At 41.1% G+C, this 26,208-nt stretch overlaps 2 protein-coding genes across 2 annotated transcripts in view; both read right to left on the bottom strand.

Moving 5' to 3' along the window:
- Positions 1–1,433: 1,433 nt before the first annotated feature.
- Positions 1,434–20,180, bottom strand: slc6a5 (solute carrier family 6 member 5). Its single transcript, XM_080885364.1, has 16 exons — positions 19,886–20,180; positions 18,389–18,862; positions 16,532–16,682; positions 15,872–16,003; positions 15,531–15,704; positions 13,948–14,098; positions 12,925–13,057; positions 11,840–11,974; positions 11,632–11,735; positions 10,529–10,653; positions 10,275–10,387; positions 6,876–7,007; positions 6,492–6,591; positions 5,186–5,286; positions 4,015–4,182; positions 1,434–2,789 (listed from the first exon to the last, which is right to left on the bottom strand). Exons 1-16 carry the CDS (start codon positions 19,886–19,888, stop codon positions 2,634–2,636), a joined length of 2,352 nt encoding a protein of 783 aa, XP_080741490.1. The 5' UTR covers positions 19,889–20,180; the 3' UTR covers positions 1,434–2,633.
- A 4,519-nt stretch (positions 20,181–24,699) lies between these two features.
- prmt3 (protein arginine methyltransferase 3) overlaps positions 24,700–26,208 on the bottom strand; it is an 83,867-nt gene continuing 82,358 nt past the window's right edge. The window contains exon 16 of the mRNA XM_080884734.1: positions 24,700–24,923. Coding sequence (XP_080740860.1) covers positions 24,814–24,923 — 110 coding nt within the window. The 3' untranslated portion in view covers positions 24,700–24,813. The remainder of the gene's footprint in view (positions 24,924–26,208) is intronic.

Here is a 26,208-nt window from a genome sequence, read left to right as displayed (position 1 = left end):
AGCATACACAGACATACATTATTATCACATTGGAACAAATAGAGCTAAATGCACTACATATTACCCAAAGCAACACTGCCTAGCAAGCACACTATTTAACATTGATCGCGTTTTGTTTTCAAACCATAAAACCTCTTTGATCACAATCTGTGCTATGTACATGTCAAGTTCTTGAAAATACATGGCTTAGAGAAATAGTTAAGGAGACATTTAAACTCTTGTCTACTGTTATAGAATCTATACCTGCAGCCTCCATTAAGAACGCTTACGCCATTCCACAATTCATCACCTGCAGTGTTAAAAGCATAGTAAAGCCAATTAGGAATTTTGTCAGCATGAAAATGCATATCCAACTGGTCAAATTGTGGAAAGTACTAATTGCTTTCGAGTGGATACATGGTGTTACTTTGAAGGTAATTGGTTGGCAGCCCACAAAGTAAAAGTTGGCTGCCACACATGTGACATTTCAAGAGGGTGCAAAGCCTGTCTGTCTACCTGCTGAGCTTTACTGAACTGTTCTTCAAGTTGCTGTGGCGTTACATAAGGAGATGACTTTTACGCCCCCAGAAACAGTGGCTCATTTGTGCTGAGGATATCTTAACAGGATGAGTTAAAGGGAAATATGTGCTAAATTACAGCATTATGGCTAATTCTACAGGATCACAGTGTGAGTAGAAGTTGGTGAGAGCTCAGAATTTTCTGCCTTTTCGAATGAAACTAATCAGTGCATTGATGATCAACAAAACTGTTTCAAGAGCTAATTAAAGTTCCAGTTTTGAAATGTGACTTTCTTTTTAATTAATTTGACTCATAATGACCCTCCTTTAGCAGTGCACAGGGTTGGTCAAAACAGGCTAAATCACTTGTGTATCTTTTATATTCATTGCACCGAAGCAACAGCAAGCAAAACCAAAGCAGTGCTGCATTGAGATTATCTGACCTTTTGCAACACACTTCCACACCGTTCCCATTATAATTAAGCACTGGGGTGGCTCTGCTGTTTTCTGTGCACTGGCTGCTACTGTTCCCACAGCTACCAGAGTAGTCTGAAGGGATCGAGTATACCTGAGACCCTGTTTTCATGAGGACACACGTAGAAGCGAGGCATACGTCTGAAATGACAAAGAGGTCTCAAGAGCTCTACCACAAACAACAAGAGACAAAGTACACTTCCAGGATAGAAGGAGGCCATTTTCTAATCTTCATCTGCTCACATATAGCAGCAGTTCCTAATTTTTTGAGGACAGGACAACAACACACGCTTACTACTTGAAGAAAGTCTTTTTTTTGTACAAAATATTCCACAACTAGGGTTCAGAGAGGCATTACTGCCCCTCCCACACACACGCAGACACACAAATGCGAGTCCCTGTCTTGCTACCTCTATCACTGCTATATATATATATATATATATATAGATAGATATATATATATATTACACTGTTACTCTACTGATGCGATGTATATTGGAAAGAAGGTTTCGTCAGCTGGCTTAGCACTTTCACAAATACACGTCTAAAATATATGCACAAATACCGACTACTAGGTTTTCAGACCTTAGAAGGTTAAATGGCCACGTTATCACCTTCTAGAGGAAGGCTAGACTACTCCTACGTTAGGAATGTGCTACTTTAAATTCTAGGACAATACAGCAGGAATACAACTTAATAAATAGACAAAGAGAGAGGGTATCACAAATGGTCCCTCGGGTTCAGAATGAAAAATAAACCCAAGTTTGTACCATACTGTAGAGTCATCTGAGGCCAAAGTGTATCTACGGAAAGTAGTAATCAGGATGCATTCGCTACTCTACCGGGATGTAAGAGGCACAAATTGCAGATCTTATAATCTATTTTTGACAAAGCAATAGCGACTGAGTGGAAGCCCATATGAATATACATATATACTGCTGGATAGGAACAAAATGTGATAACAGAGCAAATTGTGTTTTTTTTTCTTTCCAGGCAGTTGATATTATTTGTATTGCCGATGGAATTTTGTACACAGATGGAACCAAACAAAGATCCCCACTGAGCTCGTTGTGCCATTTTTTGTTTTTGGGGGTTTTTTTTCTCTGTCGCTCAATTTTCTTTTTGTTTTCCTGTGTCTGCTTGCACCAAGATGATTCATTATCTGTACACACGAATTTGATGGCACGCACATACACTTAAACTCACGCGCGCACACACAGAGAAATACACACAACTCCATAGGGAGCAACTAGGGTGAGTCTAATATTGCAAGTGCAGTCTGAGCTGTGTCATTTTATGACACAATTTTTCTCTTGGAATAAAGATCCCTGGGAAGGGTTCTGGAGTAATCAGCGGTCATGTGTGGGAGGCAATGGTAGCCCATTAAGAGTGTACAAAGCAGCAGTGGAAGAGTAGACTCCACTTGGGCAGCTACTCCTCCCTGAGAGAAGAAAGGACATGATGCAGACATAAAGGAAGAAGAGAAGGAGCTTGTTTCCACATCCACGATAAAGCAAAGAAGACAAGAAGCAAAGAAGGCTTAAGTACAGAGCAGGAGAGAGAGAGAAGGGAGAAGACGTGGGGATGGAGACGATTCCCACCACCCACCAGTGCCTCCTACAGGGCTTGGAAGTGGTGGATGTGGTGCTGTCAGGATGGCTGCTACTGGTAAGAACCAAGCTGGAAGTCCTTGGGGGGCAGCTTGAGGCCCAGGGAGCTGGTTCCCAGTGGGTCGATCATGTTCTGGTAGCGTTCTCCACGGTGCTTCATCAGGAAAGGACCCCAGTCAGGCTGAGGGGAGCAGACCAGCTTCAGGCGCTGCATGACAACAGGAAACACAGAGCACTTACAGGTAGCGATAATACATGAACTGCTCTCTTTAACAAATGCTGGCCTCTTGTTAAATTACATTTTATTTGGCTTTTGCCCTGACTTTTAACACATTGATAAAGCTACTTCTTGCACATTTAACATGTCCATAAATATTCACAGCCTTTGCTCAATACTTTGTTGATGCACCTTTGGCAGGAAGTACAGCCTCAAATTTTTCTGAGTATGATTCTAAAAGCTTTGCACACATATTTTTTGTTCTTCTTCTTTGCAGAACCTGGTTGAATGGGGGAGCATCGGTGCACAGCCATTTTCTGATCTCTCAAGAGGTGTTCATTCAAAGACATTCATAGAGTGGTCCTGAAGCCAATCTTTTGTTATCTTGGCTGCGTGTTGGGGTTCACTATTATTTTGGAAAATGAGCCTTCGCCTCAGTTAATGAGATGGGACCAAGAACTACATGTGGACAGGTGTGTACCTTTCCAAATCATGTCCAATCAACTGAATTACCACAGCTGGACTTCAGTTAAGTTGTAGAAACATCTGAAAGATCAGCGGTGGAAACAGGAAGGACCCGAGCTCAATTTTGAGTGTCATGGCAAAGGCTGTGAAGATTTGTGTATGTGCTTCATTTTGTTTGATTTTTAATAAATTTGCAAAAATTTCAAGCAAACTTTTTGACTTTGTCACTATGGGGCATTGTGTGCAGAATTTCGAGGTGAAAAAGGATTTGACACTGTGATGATTACGCGCTAATTATGATCAAGAAAAGCAAAGCAAATCAAATGTAGCGTTAGAGGTGTGTGATAGAGGCTGCTGTCAGATACAGAGCGCACAAAGATGTTAGACCAGAAAGGCCCGTTCGTCATCATCATCATCCATTAATCAAAGCATTTTAAAGAGACCCACAAGACTCCCAGAAAAAATGTTCAAATTAATACTCAGCCTGCAGCCTTCCTCTCTCTGCTAATGAGCGAAGGATGAGACTATTGATTTCCTCGACAGTGCGCGCGCCTGTGTGTGTGTGTGTGTGTGTGTGTGTGTGTGTGTGTGTGTGTGTGTGTGTGTGTGTGTGTGTGTGTGTGTGTGTGTGTGTGTGTGTGTGTGTGTGGGCGTGAGAGAGAAAGAGAAAGAGACAAAGATGCATGTGGGACAGTGTGTGCGTAGCAGACAAACCCAAAACATTACGTGACAGTTTTATCACAATTATTACCTCGATGATGGTGCCGGGGGCCAGGTGCATCTTAATGACGAACATGATGGGGATCCAGATTACAGAGCAGATGACCATGAGCCAGCCCATAACCATGGACCAGGTGGGGTAGGTGTAGTCCTCATATGTCATCACCTTCCACTGGTAGAGACTCAGCCCCAGGATGCCCTGCACACGCCCGGAAATCCGAGAAACATTTGTTAGATGAAATGTCACAGCACGGTATTTCAACTGCTGTTACCTGATGCTGCTCAACTGTGCAGTGATTGTCAGCACTGACTGGTATGGACTGTGTAGTAGCTTAACTGCACTGACCTCAGGGTCCAAGGCTAAAACTTTGTCTGCTGTTCTATATCAATGAGAAAATTAGATCTTTAGTTGTATTATATGCAGAGAGTACAAAAACAGGAAAGGCAGGAGTGGGTCGGGGGGGTGGAAAAAGTATAAAAAAGTGAATTTGGTTTGAAAGGATTAGAATAAGACCAAAAGGAATACAAACAGAGAAAAGATGGCAGACAGAACTAGGTTAGCCGGAGGCTGTGCATCAATGAGCTCCCGGAGGAAATGTGATCTCGAGAGAGAGAGAGCAGCAAGATGGCCAGCCGCCTCGACTGCTGCTCCATTTGTCATCGTCACCTCTGCTTTGGAGGCACAGTAGTTTCCATTACGACTACTAACATTAATGCTGGCCAGTGTCCAGCTCTTACGTGCCTTTGTAGTGAACTTCGACTACACAGAATTCTACGTAAAGACTCTCAGCTTTACAGAGACAGGTTTCTTTGGAGATATGTGTATACTCTCTACTGATCATGTACATGTTCAGTGCAGATCAAACGCTGACACATTTGGAATTTGGCAGCTTCAGTTTTGAAATGACAATCAACGTGAGAACCTGTGACATGACGGGAATGTGAAGGAGGAAATAATTTTTCGATTTCTGAGTACAGGAGCAATTTCTCCTCTGTTCCTTTATGATTGCAAATCAATGAACTTGAAAGAAGACAGTGAAAATAGAGGCATTTTGGGCTGCACATGTTCATATGTGCCCATGTGTACGAGTGTCTGTGTGCGTGTGTGTGTGTGTGTGAGCGTGTGTGTGTGTGTGTGTGTGTGTGAGTGAGTGTGCGTGTATGCGCATACCAGGGAATGAGATGAGCAAAAACAAACATACCGTCAGAATGGTTGGAGTCACAAAGGCCCAGCACAGTCTCCAGAATCGGTTTGGCTGGAAACCAATCATCATTTCAATGTCCTCACAAAACCTCTGTAGGCCTGCAAAGGAAGAAGAAAAAAGAGAAGAAATAAAAGAAGAGAAATGGGTGGTTTCCAGAGAGAAGGCATGGAGTGTGACCTGGGTTTGATAACGTCCCTTTAAAAAAAAGGATCGGTAAATTCAATCTGTCCTTATGAGCACATGTGAATGCGTTTCTGTGGTCCCTGGAAAAAGTGAGTGAGCAGATGGCTTCATTCCTCTGCCTTTATTGACGGATAACTGTGAGTGACATGAAGTGGCAGAGTCACACAATCATTTCAATATGTCACCTGCACTGATGACAAACTGGAGGCGAGCTTTGCTTCTTGGTAACAGCCTTCTGATACACACCTGAGCTCTCTGCCTGTGTGTGTGACAGAGACTTGTGCATTACAACAGAGACTCCTAGTGGTCACCGCAGGATTAACAAGTGAGAATTCGTTTCCAGCACAAAGGAGCTTTGGACGATTGTCCCCTTTTGCAGATACGCATAATTGAGATGCAGAAACCCGTTATTTTAACTATGCTGTTCTTTTCAGTTTGATTTTTTTTTTTCTTGTTAAAACTGCTACAGCCTGAAGATATTTTGATTTTATCTGTTTTACTATGACAAAGGATTTTAAGTTCAGGAATAGAAATGCCTCAAAAACCACCAACATTCTCTGCTGCACCCTGCACTGACAGTAATATTTTAGGGTCTCTCGGCTGATTATACAGTTTGGCCCTGCTGTCTGTGGAAATGTGTCACAGAAGCAAAGTCAAAGCAAAGAAATTACACACACAATATCAGATATCTAGATTTTCAGAAGAGAAAGGTATTCTTGCATTTATTATTCTATTATATGCATATGCCTCTCTGAACACACAATCAAACTGGCACTGGCTTTTTATGTAAGAAATACAAATGAAAAAAAAGTGGGTATAGGTATGTCACCTATTGGTTTGACTGAAAAAACAACAGACTTATAAAATAACAACTTGGCAACCGTAAGTTTGCCCAAAAGGCCATGAAATCATCAGAGAAGTATTCACTAGATCAAATTTAATCTGTCCTTATGATCTTATCTGTCTACATTTGCAACCAGAGCAGTCGCCCCCTATTGACCATTAAACAGAATGCAGATTAAAGGTACTGTCTGTGGAAAGAAAAAATCACAGCTGTGACTTCACATGCTGAACCTAGAGTGGCCTTAAAGTGAGCTTTCATGGCAGCTCGTGTACTTACCATAGAGGTACGAAATCCCCACCAGCTCAAAGATAGCAATGATGACCAAAGAATAGGAGGCCGCAAACGTGTCCACCAACTGGAGCATGTACATCCCACTCTGTAACAAACACACACACACACACAGAAAATATTACAAAATCTATTCAGCCTTCATCCTGCAATGTCATCCCTCCTGTCACCCGACACTTGGATTTGTCCACGGTCACAACTTCCTTTTAATAAGACTCAGCCTACTGTTCCAATCATTGCACCTGACATCTGAAGGCCAGAACTTTGCTTGACATGCAGAAAAATTGGCATTGTATTCAAAGTCAGAGTCAGAGGGTGCAAGGAGAATGCTCAAGTATCCACTGTGAACCCAGAGTGCAGCAGAGCACATACCTCTGTGATCATGGGAAATCCCAGGATGAAGAAAGAGACGCAGCAGACCAGGGTGAAGATCGGCTTGTGTTTCCTCAGGTATTTGGGGTACTCATCTGACACAGAGGTGACTATGGTCTCGATGGTGGCAAACTGGGATGGAGATGAGAAGGGGGGAATATTAAAGAGAACTAGGGAGGAAATGTGTTTAACCATGGCAGATGTTTAATAAACACGTTGTTCAAACATTGCATTTGCTGAAAACAATCGCCAACTCTTTATGATTCCTATTTAATATTAATACTTTTGGCAACAGCTTACAGTAATCCTGCTTGGCTCCACTACAGAATCACTAACAATTGTCCACCCAGGCCAGGGCGTAGCAGCAATTCCACTAAATAAAAAGCCTCAAGTCAGCAAGTTTACCTCATCTGAATCCAAGCGGCCGCTGCTGTCATAACTTTAGCATCCAGCATTTGTCTTCGGTTCATCCAATAAACACATAATTTCATTTATTTCGCAAACAAATAAAGAACATTATTCTAACCCTGAGCAGAAGAACTTCTGAAAACAAATAAGTATGAAGGATTTAGTTTACAATGGATAGACTTTGATAGGATGAGCCTGTCTAGAGAATTGCAAATGTAACATGATGGTAAAAGGGACTCGGAACCCAGAGGACAGCAGCGGATGAATACATAAACATGAAAATTGAGCGAGGGTTGTATAGTGTGTGCGTATGCATAAGTTTATTGTAGAAATGGCGCTGCCATCAAGCTATCTGTCACTTCCCCACTTCTTCCTTTTCCTCCTGAGCTCCCAAAACTAATTTCCCGTCAACATCCCAAGCCTATTACTGCTGAGCTGCGTTCCACAACAAAACCACAGCAGCAGCACTCTCCTCTGTGCTGCTGCTGCCAAGGCAAAGTAACATCATCATTTACTGTTACTGTTTACTTGTGTCTTAATGCACCACTGTGCCCTCTGCTCCTCTGCTCAGCTCAGGAGCATCACAATGCACTTGAAGGAGTTTGTGTTTTATCAGGAACTGTTTACCCAGGATCATGGCGGGAGGTGCTCTGGACTTTAAAAACATCCCGAAGACGAAAAGTGTTTGTTCGCTGAAGCTGCGTGAGGCATAACTCAGCGCAGTAACCGATATCATGGCTAGTGGGTCCAAATGAAACCGTTTTGGGTTCTTTTAGGAAAACATAGTGCTGACATGGAGCAATAATATAGTCAGTTTGAAGTTTTTCAGTATACTTGTCTTTCACTTTTACATTTATGGATCTGCTAGTGGAATTATTGTTTTGACATTAGAAGAATTAAAACAATTTCCAAATACAAATTGTAAATGATATCTAAAGTAAGTAAATGTTACAATAGATCAATATCATAGACAGATATATAGTTTAAAATGAAAACCTTATAGGTTTTTTGTTTACTGTAATTCCTTTTTAAAATGTAAAGGCACAGGCCACTTTGTAAGCTATTGCTTTTTGACACAAAAATCTAACCATCCAATCATGTGGCAACAACTGTTCAAAACAACCTGCGGAAGTTCAAACCTAGTGATGCTGACGCTGAATGAAGCTGTCATGTTAAAATCTCTGAGAAATGTTTCCAGCAACTTGTTGAATTCATGAAAAATTAAAGCAGTCCTGAAGGGAAAAGGGGCCCAAAACTGATGTACTGCATTTTGAGTAAAATGCAAATGAAAAATATAAAAACAATGGTTTATTTACACGCTTAATTAATCATTAAGGAAAATAAGCTTGGTATGAACTGAAAGTATACTAATCAATTCAGTATTATTTGGTCAGCTTCCATTAAATGTAATGTTTTACATTATCCACTGAGAATTTTGGACATAAACATTTTTAGTGTAGAATAGCTTCCTGAAAATGAATTATATCTTAAATCTGTGCAGTTATTGTTGGTATTCTCCACACTCCATATGCTCAAACTGCAGCTGGAGTGGTTTTATTAATATTACGATTGATCTTTCCATCATTTCTGTGATGGAATGGTTAACAAAATGAATTCTTATCACCCACAGTGTAAAGCACTGTGTTCACATATCACATTTGATTGTTGTTTTTACTTCCTGATGTTGCTCCAAGACTTTAAGGTCAACCTAGTTTCACTCACTCCAATCACACAGACTCCCCTCTGTTCAAGTACCTGGAGAGCTCAGGCACTTCAGGTGAAATCAGTCACAGCGGGTGCTGTGCATTTGTAATTATGTTAATTGGGTCAATGTGTGCAGTGTGCAGTGTTTATACATCAGCTACCAAACCCAAATGTTAACCTCGGAGCAAACAAAAGTCAAGAGACTCGTGTTTCTGACTGTCACAAACTTTGAGATCTTCAGCAAAATTAAAACAAAGTGGGCCTGAATACCTACCACAGCAGAAACAGATCATTTACCTGACAGACCAACGTCTCACGACACCTCGTTTACAAACACATTACACATTAAAAATGAACACTGGCATCAAGGTCGAGATTGGTTTCCCTAATCTTGACCCTTGAACGAAACAACCTCCCCTCACTGCGCTTTTTATTCATATTTTTTATATTAATTATTGCTTGAAAATGTTTACAATTATCCCCAACTCTGCACTTCACAGAGCTTTTTAGCCATTATCAGCTCATTTTTTCATTTTATGTTTTAAGTGACACACAACTGGACTATACAAGCTTTGGCAGAAAGAGACTACTAAATATTCCTTTTGTATTTATAAGTTATATTCGTTAATAAAGAAAATCAAACTTTGTGCTCCTCGTTTGTGCTTGTAATTTAAAAAAAAACGAATATTTTAACATTCTTGTAATCTTGCTCAGAAGTGAGAGTGTCACTTTTTCTTAAATACGTGTTGCCCTCAAGCCTTTTCTCCTCATTTCTCCTTCTTGCCTCCATCTCAGTTGGGACGCACTAAGAAGTGAGGAAACAGGGCAAGGAAGACAATCAAAGACGAACACACTGAGAGATGAGGTGAGAGATGTTTCTCTCAAGCACAAGAACAAGATCATCTCATCCTCTACGCAAACACTGTGGTGGACAAGAGGGTGATGATTGGTTTCATAGGTAGTGTGGAGCTCTTCTGCCACCAACTGGCTAAAAAAAAAAGGAAACTCTTTTCTTGTTTGCATGTCTTGCTCAGATTCGGGTAAGAAGACTGACATCATCTTTAGCAGATGGAGAGCTTGTGCAGGATTTTACTCCAGCAGTAGAGCAAAGACTAAAAGTGATGTTTCATGTTCTTTAACATGTAAGTTCAAATAGAGTTACTTAAAAGTCATTTTATGGGCAAATTGTTTGCCTGTTTCCAGCTATAACTTCCAAATGCCATAGCTCATATTTAAACTTGGAACTTGATTTTTTTTTCATTAGTATTAAGAGGATGTAAAGGTTACCATAGTATCCAGGCCAAGGGTCAGGAGCATAAGGAAAAAGATGATTGCCCAGAAAGGAGACAGGGGAAGTCTGGTCAGAGCCTCTGGATACACCACGAAAGCTATACCTGGACCTAACACACACACACACACACACACAGACAAACATATATACTACATGTATGGTATTTCAATAGGAATACATAGACACTGTCTCAAGTGCAGATAAAAGCGGTGCTGACCTCATGCTACTGCCGGCCAGTTTGGGAGCTTACCTTCATCAGCCACCTTCTCTATTGGCACCTTTAACTCATGTGCCATAAAACCAATGACAGAGAAGATGACAAACCCAGCAAATATACTGGTGGCGCTGTTTGTGCATGTCACTATGATAGTGTCCCTGCAATGAAAAGGAAAACAAGAAGAGAAAGGAGAAACGTGAAGTGAGCAAATATATTTGTTGTGACTTCAAGAGTTTTTAAGTATTTAAAACATAGAAATATGAATATGAAAACTGTCCAGTGGTGCCAAAGTCCTTCTAGAACCAGGTCTCGGGATGAGGAAGCCATCTTGCAACGTCTCTTGGCACTTATTTGGGCGGTTATTTTGAAGCATTGCCTAAATTCATTTGAATTAAAATGATCACTGGAACATAAAAATCTCATTACCATCGAGTCAAATTGGATTTTTTGTTTATTAATGTTTGCCAACTTTGCCACAGAGTAATGATTTGAAAAGCTTTTCATAAGAAGTCAAACTTCTTTCACCATCTTTACGGCAACTGAATTCTCAAACATTTCATCGATCTGAGTGTCACATCCCTCTGATAATGTCTCTGATGCTCTCATACTTAGAGCCCTGTCTTGTGTACAACATTTAAAAAACACAATTGGCAAATATATAATAGTGGATAATACTACTAAGCTTTCATTTATAGTAATGAACCATGTGTATATTCAGTTAATGTGCAGATATTGTGACTGCATGGAGTAATATATATATATATATATATATATATATATATATATATATATAGATAGATAGATAGATAGATAGATAGATAGATAGATAGATAGATAGATAGATAGATAGATAGATAGATAGATAGATATATTTCTTGTGAATCAAAAGAGTTTCACACATTTAGGCTTTTGCATTTTTTGGCTTCAAATGCTGTGGATTACTTTAGCGATAAAACATAGCACAGGAAGAACAAATTGAGAGAAAATGAAAGAAACAGCTTGCTGCAAAAAGTCACATTTATTACTGACATTTCATCCTACCAGACATTCAGACACATTCAGACATAGCGTCATGCATCTGTGGTGACAGGTGGAATTTGTCTGCCAGAAGCATAGTTTACCTTTTATGTGTTTACCTGTAGCAGTTATTGTGGAACTTATTGTAAGAAGACAGCGTGATGAGGCCGCCCCAAGCAGCCGACAGGGAGAAGAAGATCTGAGTGGCAGCGTCTTTCCACACCTGAGGGAGAGAGGAGCAGCTGCAGGAGAAGGGCAAGAACTGGAAGGCCTCTTTTCTGTCTGTACTTTAGTGTTTGTAGAATTCAGTGAGGAAATTCTGGTTACCTTTGCATCATTTAGTTTCTCCCATTTTGGTGTGATAAAGTAGAGGATGCCGTCAGCGGCACCAGGAAGGGTCACTCCTCTGATCAGGAGGATGACGAGCACCACGTAAGGGAACGTGGCGGTGAAATACACCACCTAATGAGAAAAGAAAAGAAATGAGCAACATCAGCACACACACACACATGCAAAGATAAAACAGTTTTTTTCATAAAACGGTCAAAGTCAGTAAACTTTGTAAGATCATTTATATCCCTCTCTTTGTGTGTGGACTTTTAAACATTTAGTTTTTCAAGAGTTAGCTGTTTCTCATCAAAAAAAAACACTATTATTAACATATATATTAGGATTATATTAGGATCACTTTTGATCCAGATTGTGGTGCAAACAGGAATTTGTACACTAAAAAAATCCCAAGTTTACAATTATTACAGAAAAACCTCTGACACAGGCCTGAAGCTCCACTCCACAGTGACAGGCTTATGTGTGCTGCAGCTCATCTCTATGTCCACCAGAGGGCACCACAATACAACAATCGCAACTTTATTCAGTTTCTGGGTGTTGTTTTGGTCTGAGACCATAAGACTGTCTTTTTAAAGCAGCTCTAACATTCACCTGGGCTTGAACAGCATTTTATATATTTATAAATTATATATTTATGTATTTATTTTTTCCTTCTTTTGCTTTCTTTAAACTAAGAAAATAGCTTTCAGTTATTTTAAGTAACATTTAAGTATTTCTTACGAGAGAAAAAAACTCAAACACGGAGTTTAAAAGAATCGCTGTGAAGTAGATAATTTATTAAACACAATATAATGCACTTGTTTTGCGTTTCTCTAGACTCTGGGTATTTGCATATGAAATTTTTCTTGGAAATAAACTCAGATCTGCGTTATTTTTACATTTTTGGAAATGACAGTTTTTCCTCATAAAAGGTTGTGTGTCACATACTTCATCACTAGGTGGCGATATTATCATTAAAGGGAACGCAATCAAAGGAAAACTAATAGCAGCATGTCTTCTGAGCTTCAAACTTCAAGCAGAAAGACATCGGAAGGCAGGTTTTAGTTTTGTTTTTAGTTTGTTACCTTTCCCGATGACTTGATTCCTTTGGCTAAAGAGGCGTAGACAATGAGCCAGGCCAAGAAGAGACAGCCGGCCAGAGGCCAGCGGATGTCTCCTGGATATTCAATCCCTTTGGAAATGTGCAGCACATTGTACCTGCAGGTGTTATTCAAACAGAAAGGTTAAGTCTAAAAAACAAAAAACAATGCAGATCAAAAGTTCATGCTGACACTTTTTGTTTTTGTTTGTTTGTTTGTTTGTTTTTTCATTTTGCCGAGTCATTTATTACAGAGTCCCAAACATGTCAGAGGGTCTGCCAGAGATGTAAGATTTATGTAAGTTGTTTTTTTTTGCCCAACTTTTGACACAAATCTCCATAAATCATCATTAATTATATATTGCGAGGATAGCCTCGTTGTGTTTAAAGATATTAAGCTGAATGAGTGCAATAAGAGAGAACTACAAAGTCTCTGTACAGTTTTTTCCTTGTATATGGAAAACAGTACGATTACCCCACTCCGGACTTGATTTCTTTCCTTCTGCTTTTTCTGTCTTTATATTGTTGTTAAAGTGTACATAAACATGTTTTCATAAAATGCTGCAGGACTTTTTTTTATTATTATTGTGCTGTACTTTTTTGTACATTTTTGAGATTATTTTTGCAGTGTTTTACGTGAATATCTCCTATGTGGGTGATTTTGTGGGGTATGAAATTAAAAGATTAATTTGTGGCTTCAGGCAACTATCTGGACATGTACTTGTGTGTTGTCACATTAAAAGGAAATGCAAAATATAAAACAAGAAGATATAAAACTAGAATTATTAGGAATAAACCTTATCTAAGTGTCCATGAACTTTTTACTGAAGCAAAATGATCACTTTTTTGATGGCTTGAGGACTGCAGAGAATGGTTTTAAAAAAATATCAGATTCTGTCTTTCATCCAGTCATAAATGTATTTTTTTTTTTAAATCTGGCTAAAAGTGTATAGATCTTTTTTTCAGGAATTGAAAACAACATTTTATTTTGGCCAGAGGATTCACTCACTTGAAGTATTCCTCGCTGGGGCTGACATATGTCTTGTTTCCATCCATACTCATGTTTAGCAGCTTTGTCAGGTTTCCCGCTGTGTTTGCCAACGTGCAGAAAGTGGAGTTCTTGATGGACGTGATGTTTCTGTCCCGCAGGATGCATGAGTCTGTTCCAATCAGAAATCAATACACGTCAGCTTGGAGAGGCTGGCAGAGAGCTGCTGTGGGACACAACTTACTGCCCGCTCAGGTACACACTCTGAATTGGGGTGAAGAGATGGATGTGAGTAAGAAGTGGGAGGAAACGGCCAGATGGATACAGTGTACAGTGTAGTGTAGCCTCACTGGAAACTTCTTCCACTTGTATTTGTTAAAATCCTGCACTGCTGAATATGATTAAATAAATGTTTCTGAGCCCTGTTCTCACTATTTATATATTTTTTTCATGCAAACAAGGTAGACAGAAGTAGGTTTAAGCTTTTTATATGACTCTATTTTCAGTCATTTCAAGCTTATATTAACTGGGCCTTAATGATTCAGGACGTTTTTTTAATTGCGCTTTGCACACTTGTGCAACTCGTTGTTGTTTTTGTTGTTGTTGTTGTTGTTGTTGTTGTTTGTTCGTTTTTTGGAGGGGGGCACTCAGTGGACAACATGCGATGACATGACATGAATCCTTTATGACCCTAGGCCACAAATATAGCTTTAAAAATTACATTGTAGTGTAATATTACTCCATATACATATTTTAATATATCCACATCTCAGGGAAACATTAAAGTATGCATATAACAGATTATTTTTGCAGAGCTTGTGCATTGCATTGCAAACCTGTTCAGACCTCGCTCACCCACACGATAAAATCATATATGTAAACACATTAACATACGTCAGGCTACATAGTTCACGTTTTTGCTCCCTCTTGTCTGCTTCATTATTCAAAAGACGCAGACATGCAGACCCGAATAGGCCTTCCCGTTTCATCCAGCAGGGGTCAGTCTCGGGCTCACTGCAGCACTGCAGCAGCTCAGCCTGTACAGTAAATTTGTCAAGCAAGCAGTTTTTGTGCTGAATTCACAGAATCGCTAAAGGCAAATATTACACAAAGTGAAGCCTCTTTCGACTTTTATTCGATGCAAATCGACGCCAAGACGCCTTCGATTCTCCGCTTTTATGTTTTCTTTGCTAAAACATAATTTTATCCACAGTTTAATTCAGTGTCAGACCACTAACAGGCTGCTTCTGCCCCATGCTGCAGCTTTAAAACATGAAGCAATGCTTTAATCTGACAGAATCACACAAAAGAATAATCGAAGATATAAATATAGCGTGTTTCAGGTGGGATTTTATCTCCCTGGGGCCTTCATCCCCTACTTTACTGGTCTCTAACAATCCAACCGGATCATATAGAAAACAAACTGGGTGCTCTTAAGTTTAAGTATTTTTCAGAGTGAAACGCCGCAGAGATCACAGGTCAGTATTCATTATACTGCAGGACACCTTAGCTGAGGGAGGCATGACGCATTGCGTATTGTGGAGAGTGGGGTGCTTTTCTAGTGTGTGTGTGTGTGTATGTGTGTGTGAAGGTGTGTGTCTTACCTAACAGCAGCATGTCTTTGTCCTTACATTCCACCGTGTTCCACTCATTCCTACAGTTAGCCCATGGCAGTGAGCCCTTCAACGAAGCGAACAGGTAGTACAGTGTCCAGCACATTATAATATTATAGTATATGGCTATCAAGACAGATATTATCAACATGGCAATCCCGCAACCTAAAATAAATAAATGAGACGAAATAGATAAATTACTCTTAAGGAAAGTGGAGAACTCGTGATTATAAAATGTATTTATTTTTTATTTGGGTTTTATATGTTTATTTCTTTTTTATTTCTTTTTTTAAAATTATATTTCTTAAAGATGAGGAGATGGGCCAGTTTACCTTGCAGAGCGGGGATGCATTTCCACACTGACACTGGCCCTTGGCTTGCAAACTGGCCGAGGGAAACCTCCAACAAAAAGATTGGGATCCCAGCGATGCCCAGCATGGTCAGGTAGGGGATCAAAAAAGCTCCTGCGGGGAATTAAAGACCAGGCTACAGAGCGGAGTTTCAGAAGCACCAAAGTCTGAACCTAACTATGGAATAAAGTGAAAATCATCAAACGTGAAGTGTGTACTTGGCTGCTTCTAAAAAAAAAACATTCGGCATATGGGGAAAAACATACGGCAGCTTTTAATGACTTCTGCAACATTTAAGGATATTATTTGATAATAACTCCTATATAAAGCAGTTATAACAAGGACAAGAATGCCAGTTAAAATAATGAGAGTCGATTTTGCTTGCGATGTAAGCACATTATATCTGCGCACCACCAGAGGAAATCCCAGCACTATAACCTATTTTTTTAATTCATTTTCAACATAGTTCTCTTAGCATTCGCATGCTTACAGGCCTAACAGGATAAAGGAATGAATGGGGCTAATTCCGGCCTTGACTGAAATTTTTATTTTATTATTTAAAACACACACACACACACACACACACACACACACACACACACACACACACACACACACACACACACACACATAAAGTCTTACCTCCCCCGTTTTGGAAGGCAAGATAAGGAAACCTCCACACGTTTCCCAGTCCCACTGCATAGCCAACCATGGACAGAATAAAATCCAGTTTATTAGACCAGTTTCCTCTGGCCTTATTCTCATCTCCCCCTTCGTCATCATCTTCGTTAACCTGAGGGGGGAAAACACTGAGTCTCTAAAATGTTTTGAAAAAGTAATAATAATCTTTTTTTTTTTTTTTAAAGCTAAGTGTAACCACAAGAAGAAGCACTCAGGCTAACTCATCTCCCATCAACAAAAAGCATTCTCTAGTTTAAAAACAAATTATAAATACATAATTAAAAAGAGTAACTCATCATTCTGGTGGGAATTGTCCTTTACAGACAATAATATTACATGCTCACTGATCAAAGCGCGTTTTTTCCACATTCATCATGCTGACTGAAAATCTGGAACATTTTTATTTACAAAATGTTGACGAATCCGATCCAAAACACTTTTTTTTTGGGCCATCTACATTTTGTTCACTGTGTTCGTTATGTTTTAATTTTGTTCCGTTTTACACACGACAATCAGAATTCCATAGCGGCTCTCAAAGCTTACACACGTAACTCGTCTCATCCTCTGCTACGCTTAAGGGCCGTTACCTCCACCAAACCGCTGGAAATCTTCGTGGAATTTCATGCGGAGATTAAAAACATTTCCTGAGGATCGATTCAGGAGAACTTTTTTTTTTTTTTTTACACAGCAGAACCTCATTTATCAGATTCAGGAAATAGACTGTGTTGAATATATAGATTCCGATTCACAAACATTGCGCTGCATGGGAATGTGTCTGTGTGTCTGCTTCTGTAAGTGTGAGCGTGTGAAATGGTAGGGGTGGTGGGGGATGCCCTCCTGGGGATTGGAAACAATCCGCAGTCTCCTGTAATACAGCGCTGTCTATCAGCCGGATAACACCTGGGCTTTTGGGCCATACCAAGTGTGGGCAGGGAACACCGAGAATACCGCGAGAGTATGATTCAGTTCTCTTTTTTTCATTAACCATGTTATCACCACCAAGCACAAATCAAGTTTAGAATTGTAACTAAAATAATAAGAAAAATAAAAAACACCGGAAACAGCCATAGGTTTATGTCTAAAGGGGCGATCTAATCGTGAATAAACAAAACAGCCCAGTGTGCGCGCTTTGTTTTCCTCATGTTTAGCTGACATAAGCGGTTTTTAAAGTTTTGATCAGACACCGCAGACTGCTGCAGAGCATCAGAACAGACGCTGCGCAAATCAAGGACAGCAAATAGCTCAGGGTCCACCCAAATTACAACACATGCGTGATTCAACCCGGTATCACTGCGAAGAGGTTCACCATAGTCTGTTACACCTGTGGGCGTTCCGCGCGCTTACAATCTTTGCATACGCTGAATGAACCACTCTCACTCCCAATACAGGCTTTCCCGAACCGGTGCATGAAAGAAAAATAACTAAATAAAGACCACGAACTATGTATCAGACAATACTGTTTAAGCATCCCGACAACGAACCCACGGTCTGTCCTCACAATGACGGTTCCCTCTTAAGATCCACTTTTAAAGAATCCTCTGATTCAGCTCAGAAGTTCTGGGGCTACAAATGAACAGCTTAACACGTCCGTCACAAATCAATGCCTGGGGTAGCTACCACATTTTTTTAGAGTTCCACAGATTGTTATTCACAGCAGAGATATTACTAAAGGTCTGCGTGGCACTGTCCCCCTGTTTGGAGGCAGCAGGTTAATCCAGTCAGCTCTCCGATCAGCCACGAGCGGAAACACATCCACACCGCACCTGCCTCCACAGCGGCCGCCCTCCGTTAAGGTAACGGTTCATTTAGCTGACTTACCCCCGCCACGGTTCCAGGCTGAACAGACGTGTTCCCATCTGTTCCCAGTATGATGGTGGTCTGGCTCATAGACGTCCAGTTGCCTGCGGTGTTGTTCTGCTCAGCGGTGGCCCGGAGCGGGTCGCCGTACTGGGCGGACCCCCCGCGGGCCGAACCGATGGAATCCTTCCTCAAGGCCGAATTAACGGCAACGGATCCGGGGACGGCCGGCGGGGTGTTTTTAAACGTCCCGTATTCTTTATTGCTGTCCGGTTCCCCCGGTTTATTTTCCGCGGGACAAAAAGTGTTGCGCTCGTTACAAGGAGGCGGCGGCTGAGGCGCCGGGTGATGGCGAGGAGTGGACGGCGGGCACGCTGCCGTGTTGTCCGGTTTGTTTCCTGTAAGTCCCGCGGCTCCGTCGGACTGCTGCGCAGGGATGTAGCCGGTGGGAGCGCTGGCCGGTTGTTTGGCCATGTCTCTGTGGTCAGACAGATCCTGGAATATGGGAGCGACAGATCAGCGAGATAAAAGGAAAAAGCAGGGCAGAAACCATGAAACCAGCAGGCGTTTGCAGGCCATCGCTGCTCTGGGACTAAAAACAAACAAACAAACAAAAAATCATAATAAAAATTACGCTCTTTCCCTTTTCTGTTGTATGCTGTGGCTCTGGTCGCTCCATAGTTTCAGCTCAATGTCTGCCGAGTGTGTGTGTGTGTGTGTGTGTGTGTGTGTGTGTGTGTGTGTGTGTGTGTGTGTGTGTGTGTGTGTGTGTGTGTGTGTGGAGAAAGTGCTTCTTGTGCTTGTTGGAGGGAGGGGGTTGCTTTTGCTTCTCCGGTTCTCGCTTTCTGCAAGATTCTTTAATTTTACGCCCCATTTCCCCCCTCATGTCATTCAGCCACACACATCCACTGATTTTTATGGGCAATAGACAAGCTGCTGCGGGTCTCTCGGTGGCTTCGCTCTCCCCGCAGGCATGCAAGATCGCCGGCGTTACCAGCGGTGAGCAGACCACGGGCGTGGAATTACAAATGAATCCCCTGAAATGTAACTTGGGGGGGGGGGGGGGGGGGGCCAACAGGAATAAATCCTTAAAAGAAAAGAAAAATTACTGACCGGTTTGTTGTTTTCTTAGTTGTGTTTTTAGCGGGGGACTAACTACCTGGCTTCCGTTTAAGTCTGTAGAAAGCGAGTAAATTGAGAAAAAAAAAGGTTACAAAAATAGACATGATCAACCAAATGTTAACTTTCCCATTGAAATTTTTCTCTAAAAACGGAAATAAAGAAATAAAAAGGTTAGGTGACACAGAAGAGAAAAGGCGGTTAAAGTTTTTCAGTGTGAAACCACAGCTGCATTTCAGCACCACGGACAGCTCGAGCGCCTGAAAGCGTTAAACAGTGCCCCCCTGCAAGAAAAGTGCCAGATTAGCATAAAAACAGAAGAGAATACACTCAGATGACAGAGGATAGATAGATGAAACTGCAGGAGAATAGTTACACGAATTAGTTTGGAACACTTACCATTTTTTTCAGAGCTCTGCCAGCAGGCTGGAAACAGCTGTAAAGGAAAAAAAACCCGATGAGGAGACGACTAGAAGCGGACTGGTTGTAGCTCCGCAAAGTACCAACTGCAAAGCTTTTCTATAGCTCCGTGGGAAAGAGTGGGGTTTGCGTCAGTGCAGAGCAAGGTGCCCTTCCTGTGACATTTTCTTGATAATAGGAGTTTGATAAATCATTGGCCTTGGATTCGGATTTTTAAAGGGACAACAGGAGAACAAGACGACGGGGGCGCGTGTGTGCGTGCGTGAATTGTCTGGTTACGCACGTTGAATGCGTGAGCGCCGGACAGAGCCTTCCAAAACCTGATTAATACACTTGTCTCTAAGGAAGTGTGGGATGTTTACACGCATGCAGGGGAGCGTCCCACTTGATCTCACGTGGCTTGTCTGGATAAAGATTTCCAGTTTTGGGTAATTATTGGGGGGAATTTGAATAGACTGGAGCGCACCGAGGCCTAAGTAATGTTTGCATTGTGCTGAGCCAGGATAAGCCAGTAGTTCCAATTAGCGTAGCAACATCAAATACTTTATTTTACAGAAAAGAAACTAAGACTGTGCCTTAAGCTGACAATCAAAGATGAGGGAGTTCTTTATAGTTATTCTCATAAATTCACATTCAACAATTACAATTAGACACACACACACACATTTTCAGAAGTTGTATGGGTGGAATACACCATGTGCTAAAAATGGCCTGAACTATAAATAGTTTTTCCACTTGGCGGGTTTTACGCACAAAGCTCTGGGCTCTATACGTTCCTTCGTGCGTCACCAATAGGAAACTGATCAAATACAGAGAAAAAAAAGTGGGCGAGGTCTTGACAAAGCTACTCATTTGTTAAAGTCTTACGCAAGAAGATTTCTGTTTTTTTTTTTAAGTTAAAGTCACGTGTTTTAAGGGGAGCCGGAGCCAACCACTGGAGCCTGCACTGGAAGCAGTGACACCCCAAAGAGGCGGAGGGGGGCATACTGTACAGTCTAAAACACTGCATTGCGTATTCTCCGAATCTCGCTGTACACGTGTCCCGTGAGTTGTGTTTTACCCCCCAAACTAAAACCCCACTGGTGAACTGATGATTTAAGAATGGAGCGTTAATTATGAGCTTAAATGAAAACAAAGGCCACGGGACGGGTGGTAAACTGTGTCGGAAACAAGCCAAACTGGCTCCTCTTGATCCTTTCCGGCAACGTGGACATAAGTTTGCTCACAAGAGTGAAGTCAAGTCAGGTCAATCCCAGTGAACGGAAAAATAATTAGTGCGTCGCTGCCAGTCAAGTACGTTGTTTAACCAGGTAGCGTTCACTAACATGCGATATAAATCTCAAAGAGCCTCTAAAAACAATAAAATAAATAAACGAAAATAATAATTTATGTTTTAAACTAACTTGCTATACTGTGAACTGGTCGTTATGGCGTTTTTCTTCTCTAAGCACTCGGAGCGCTTTTAAAAACGTCATCTGAACCGCTGTAATAAACTAGTACATTAAATGTCCGTTTAATGCCCTGATTCTTTTTCTTTTTAAGTTATTAATTTATTTATGTATTTTGGACAGCTGGGGAAGTTTGGGGCAGTTTCTGCTCGCCCGCTGTGATCGGTGTGGTACCAGCAGGACACGCGAGGGTCTCACTCGGGGCCTTTCGCTTGCTATGCACGCCGGGCTGCTTGCGCTTGTAAATCTCCGTCCGTTCCAGATAAGAGTCTGGAGCGGCTGTATTAGCCACAGCCTTGAGTTTAATTATACTGTCAACAGAGAATAATTGTAATTGATTTCTGCTCCTCTTCCAGAGACCGCTGTGCGCGCGGACTGACACACATACACACGCGCGCGCACATACACGCCCACTGCCAAAAAGACCCCGGTTTGTTGTATTTTCTTTAGAAACAGCGTGGTTTACACTACTTGCACACGCGCACCAAAGTGAAGAAAGTGCGCATTAGATGCGTCACATCCTGCAACTGTTTAAATTCTACTGTGTCAGCATATATATATATATATATATATATATATATATATATATATATATATATATATATATATATATATACACACACACACACACACATATATATGTGTGTGTGTTTTTTCATTACTTTGAGCGGACTGCATCCTAACGGAGGATGTGAACTGCCTCTCGCCGAGTGTCTCCTCGTGCTCGTTAATTATGTGAGCTCTTGTAATTAATTGATCACTCCCCCTGTCGCCTGAGCGATAAGAAGCCGCACCAATTCTAACGCCTGGGAAGCCGTGATTCAGCGGAGGGGGGTTAGCTGGGGGGGGGGGGGGGGGGGGGGGGGTCATGCCGAGGCGCACGACTCCCATTATCAGCATCCTCATCAGTCGGCCCTGACAGAGCCTTCACACACTGCAGTTCAAGTTCGTCCAGTGACAAAGACCCCAAGGTGTTTATAAATAAATTGGGTTCGTTTCATTTAAGGAGCTATTTCGTTGTAAGTAAAGAAAATTCTTTGAGCTTCAGGATTGTTTTCTCCTTCTGTTTGACGTTCGTTTTCATTATTATTTCAGACACAGTGATCCAACCCAAAGCAATGAATGTGTCATAAATATGTTGCTTTGTAATTGAGCGTTTAAGTGCAATAGATTTACAAAATTGATTACCTCTCAGAATGAGCGTCATTTTTTACAGAATAATGTGGAGAAAACGAATGGCACAGGCTGTGAGACAATAAACATAATCAATTGTGAACAAAGGCGCGTTATTAGGCTCTTTTAAGGCTTTTAATCACGGCGGTGCCAGCTTTGTGAATTCTTTTTTTCGTCAGTTTTATCAAAGGACACATCAGTGCTTGTTTATTATGAAACAACACCGCAGAAAATGTGGGAATGATGCTGAACGATTTCCGTAAAAGTCTCTAGATGCAGGTCCCTCGCAGTCCAGCCAAAAATGACACTACTGAATGGAGCGTAGTTAAAGAGCTGACTCCACGCAACCAAAATCCCACGAATCCAACTTTGCAAGAAAAAATAAAACATGTACACAAAAAAAGCATTCGCCCTGTTTGATGTCACCTTGTACAGCACACTGTAGGAATAGAATGCCAGAGACGACAGGGAAGCGGTAGAAATGTGACCGTCAAATCATCATTAAGACAGGGAGCCAGGCCCAGAGTCCGCTGCTCCCCTCACAGATGACTCCTCTTTCTCGGGGGGGGGGGGGGGGGGGGGGGGGGGGGGTAATTGTAAGCAGACCTGCTCGGTGGAGTATGTAAAGAGGCTTCAGTCAGCCTTTTTAAAGCTTAAATTCATTTTTGCATTGTCCCAGTAAACTCACGGAAGATGGATGATGCCCCTGCTGAGGTATCACACAGCTCAAAGTAGGACAATAAGGAGGGATACCTGGCAAGCGCACACAATCTGTAACAAAGAGCAGCCTCCTTTGGATGAGGCAGAGATGCATGTGAGTGATGATTTGAAGAATTAGTGAAATTAGTAAAATTGCGGATTTGAAGAGAAAGACTTAAGGTTGCACCTGACGCTGTCTTTAACTGTTAAACAATCTTCAGACATCAAGGTTGCATGTATAGTGGCTTCAGAAAAATATCCAGCCTCTCTGATTGCTGAACTGACTTTAAATGGTTTAGACAAGAGTTTGGCCAGCTGATATCCTCTACTTAATGATCCCCAATGGAAATCTTTTCTTTATAAAAATATGCTCTGCCTTTGGTGCTCCACTTTGTGCTTCTTGATTAACATTGACTGAATTTGATTTGAGACCCTCTGTGACACATAAAAGTCTGGATGTATTTTAAAGGCAGCAAACATTCACACTGCTTGTGCACACTGAGTCATGATGTCTATGGAACACCGTAGAACTACAAGATGACTGTGATGGTTTCCACAAGCACAGTGATTACCCAAGATTACCCCAGGAAAAAAAGATTCTAATTATATTATAAGATAAATCTTAAAAACTCTTTTGGGTAGAACTCAAGCAACTTTGAGTCACTCATTTTTTCTTTACATCTTGATTTCTGGGCTTCAGACTTGTAATTCGTTTTATTGACTTATTGACAAAGATAACTTAAGGCATGAACCAATGCTGTGTTCGCAAATAACAGACAACTTAGTAAAGAACAAATTTTAAATGGTATGTTCAGGCCAAAACGGCCAAAACTTCATCAGAAATGGTCTCAGTGGAAGGATGGCCATCAAGAAGCCATCATTAAGAAAGGGAGGGGAAAAGGCTGAAGTATACCAAATTACACCAAAACTGGAATGGAAATCTGTGGCAACAGGTCTGATGCAGTGATGAACTCAAAAAGTGTCTATAGCTATCTGTAAAACATGGTTCCTGGTGGTAATATGATGCTACGGGCTTGATTCTTGGCAGCAGGGACAGTGACACTCATCCTAACCGAGAGAAGAGTAAATTCAGGCATAAACCTAACCCAGATAAACCTGCGCTAAATGTCCACAGAACCTGTGGCTGGTGTGATGGCTCCTGTTTCAGTATGACAGACTTGAAGCTATAACTGAGGGGAAAAAAAAAAAAAAAAAAGATGGACATTAAAGGTGGAAAATGAACATTTTTTACTCTAATGGGAAAATGTCAATTTTATCAAGGTAAAATTAAATAAATAAAACAATTAAGTGCACAAAGAGCAAAGAAGCCTTGATCCTTTGTTAACCATTTGCAGTTACTATTTCAACAGCATGCATTTGGCAGTATGTGTAAAAATAAACACAGTCACGCTGAATGTGCATTTTTGTGTAGTTACACTGAATGTGCACAAAAAGACACTGACAAGGAGGAAATCTCATATTACAGTATGTTTTATTTCAAAAGCCAAGAACAATACCAACATTTAAAACACTTAAGGTATTAATTCTTTCGAACTACTCGTGGCAAGGACCATGTGATGGTTGTCCTTATTGGAGGCTATAAGTCTGCTTCCTGTCTCGGAGTTCAAAGGTAACCCACAGTGAGCGTGGATCCTTCTTGTTTTTGCGCACAGTGATCTTTCCCTGAAGCTCTTCCCCTAAAGAAAATATCAAAGACAGCGAAATATGAGTACAGTACACCTTTTTATACTGAAGTCACATTACATTTAACTGGAGGGTCTCTCCCTCTTTCTCTTTGAAGGGATGCGTCATCATTAACTCATCTGTGAGCTGAAATCTACCCCTGAGGGATAACTTTCCACAAGAAGTAGAACTTTGCTCAAAATATAAAGGCTGTTAATAAGACACATTACAGTAAATCATCAGTTTTGAAGTAATATGAATTAAAAGAAATCAAATATAAACAGTTACAGCCAAAAACCACGTAAAAATCTGCAAATGAAACTCAGAGTTTAAAGAAAGACAAGATTTTTACCATCAGTTTGTCTTAATATATTCTAGTCAGGTAGGATTACTAACAAAGGCAGGAAGTCCCAAAGCACTGAACCAAAACTGAGAGGAAAAAAAAGAGCATTTTTTGTAAAAGAGGGACAGTGTTTCAGTATTTTCTACATTCTATAGTGTTAGCAAACAACAAAGAAACACCAAAACACCAAAATGCTATAAAGTATACATGCAGCTACATATGTCATATTTGCTCAAGTGCACTACTGATGTGTGTGGATTTTGTTTTTATTCACCTTATAGAAATTTCAGGGAAATAAAACTGGACATATCATGCACTGATAAAAAATAAATAAATGAATGAATAAATCAAAAGACAGAAAACAATTAGACTGAAATCAATCCGTGTGTCCATAGTAAACCAGAAATGAGTAACTGCTCATAAAAACAAGTCTTCCTGATGCCTTGCAGCACTACAGTGCTGCTGAGCTCAGGCCTTTGCAGTATGAGTTGAACGCACTGTCGCTTACAGAAATGATGATGTGTGTAAAGGCAATGTGGTTTAATGTATGTTAATAAGCAAGATTGTCTGTGAGCGTGCGTGTATGAATGCAGATGTGTCGCGATCCCCAGATGGCAGCAAGGAGGCAGCGCGTCTACAGTGCGATGCACGAGTGATCGGTGAGGCTGTGAGAAGGCGCTGCTGATTATGACGCATAATCACTCTGATTAACTTCACGTTTGACTGCTGGAGGTAAATGAATGTTTACCCAAATGGCAAACAAGCATCCTCTCACGCTCTCCATCCCCGGCCTGCCTCCTCTCCGCATGCTGCGCGCTCCACATAGCTGGAGGTTAGAGGAGGACGACGAGAGAAAATGCTGACAGTGGAGCTTTCTCCAGCAAACTGTCCGCCATCGCTGCTGTCATGTCTTACTCGTTTCCATGCCAACGGTGCTGTCACAGAATCTGCTGCTG

The sequence above is a fragment of the Rhamphochromis sp. 'chilingali' genome (assembly GCF_963969265.1).
Source record: "Rhamphochromis sp. 'chilingali' genome assembly, chromosome: 6".
NCBI lineage: Eukaryota > Metazoa > Chordata > Actinopteri > Cichliformes > Cichlidae > Rhamphochromis > Rhamphochromis sp. 'chilingali'.
Note: the sequence above shows the minus strand (reverse complement) of the source record. Positions and strands in the feature narration are given on the sequence as shown.

Bases quoted from the DNA above. Each gene is read 5' to 3' on its own strand.
- slc6a5 (XM_080885364.1), bottom strand. The intron at 13,058-13,947 runs GTGAGTGAATCC...TAACACCTGCAG, and splicing joins CCCAGCGAGGAATACTTCAA to GTACAATGTGCTGCACATTT. The intron at 11,736-11,839 runs GTAACCAGAATT...TCTCTCCCTCAG, and splicing joins AGAAACTAAATGATGCAAAG to GTGTGGAAAGACGCTGCCAC.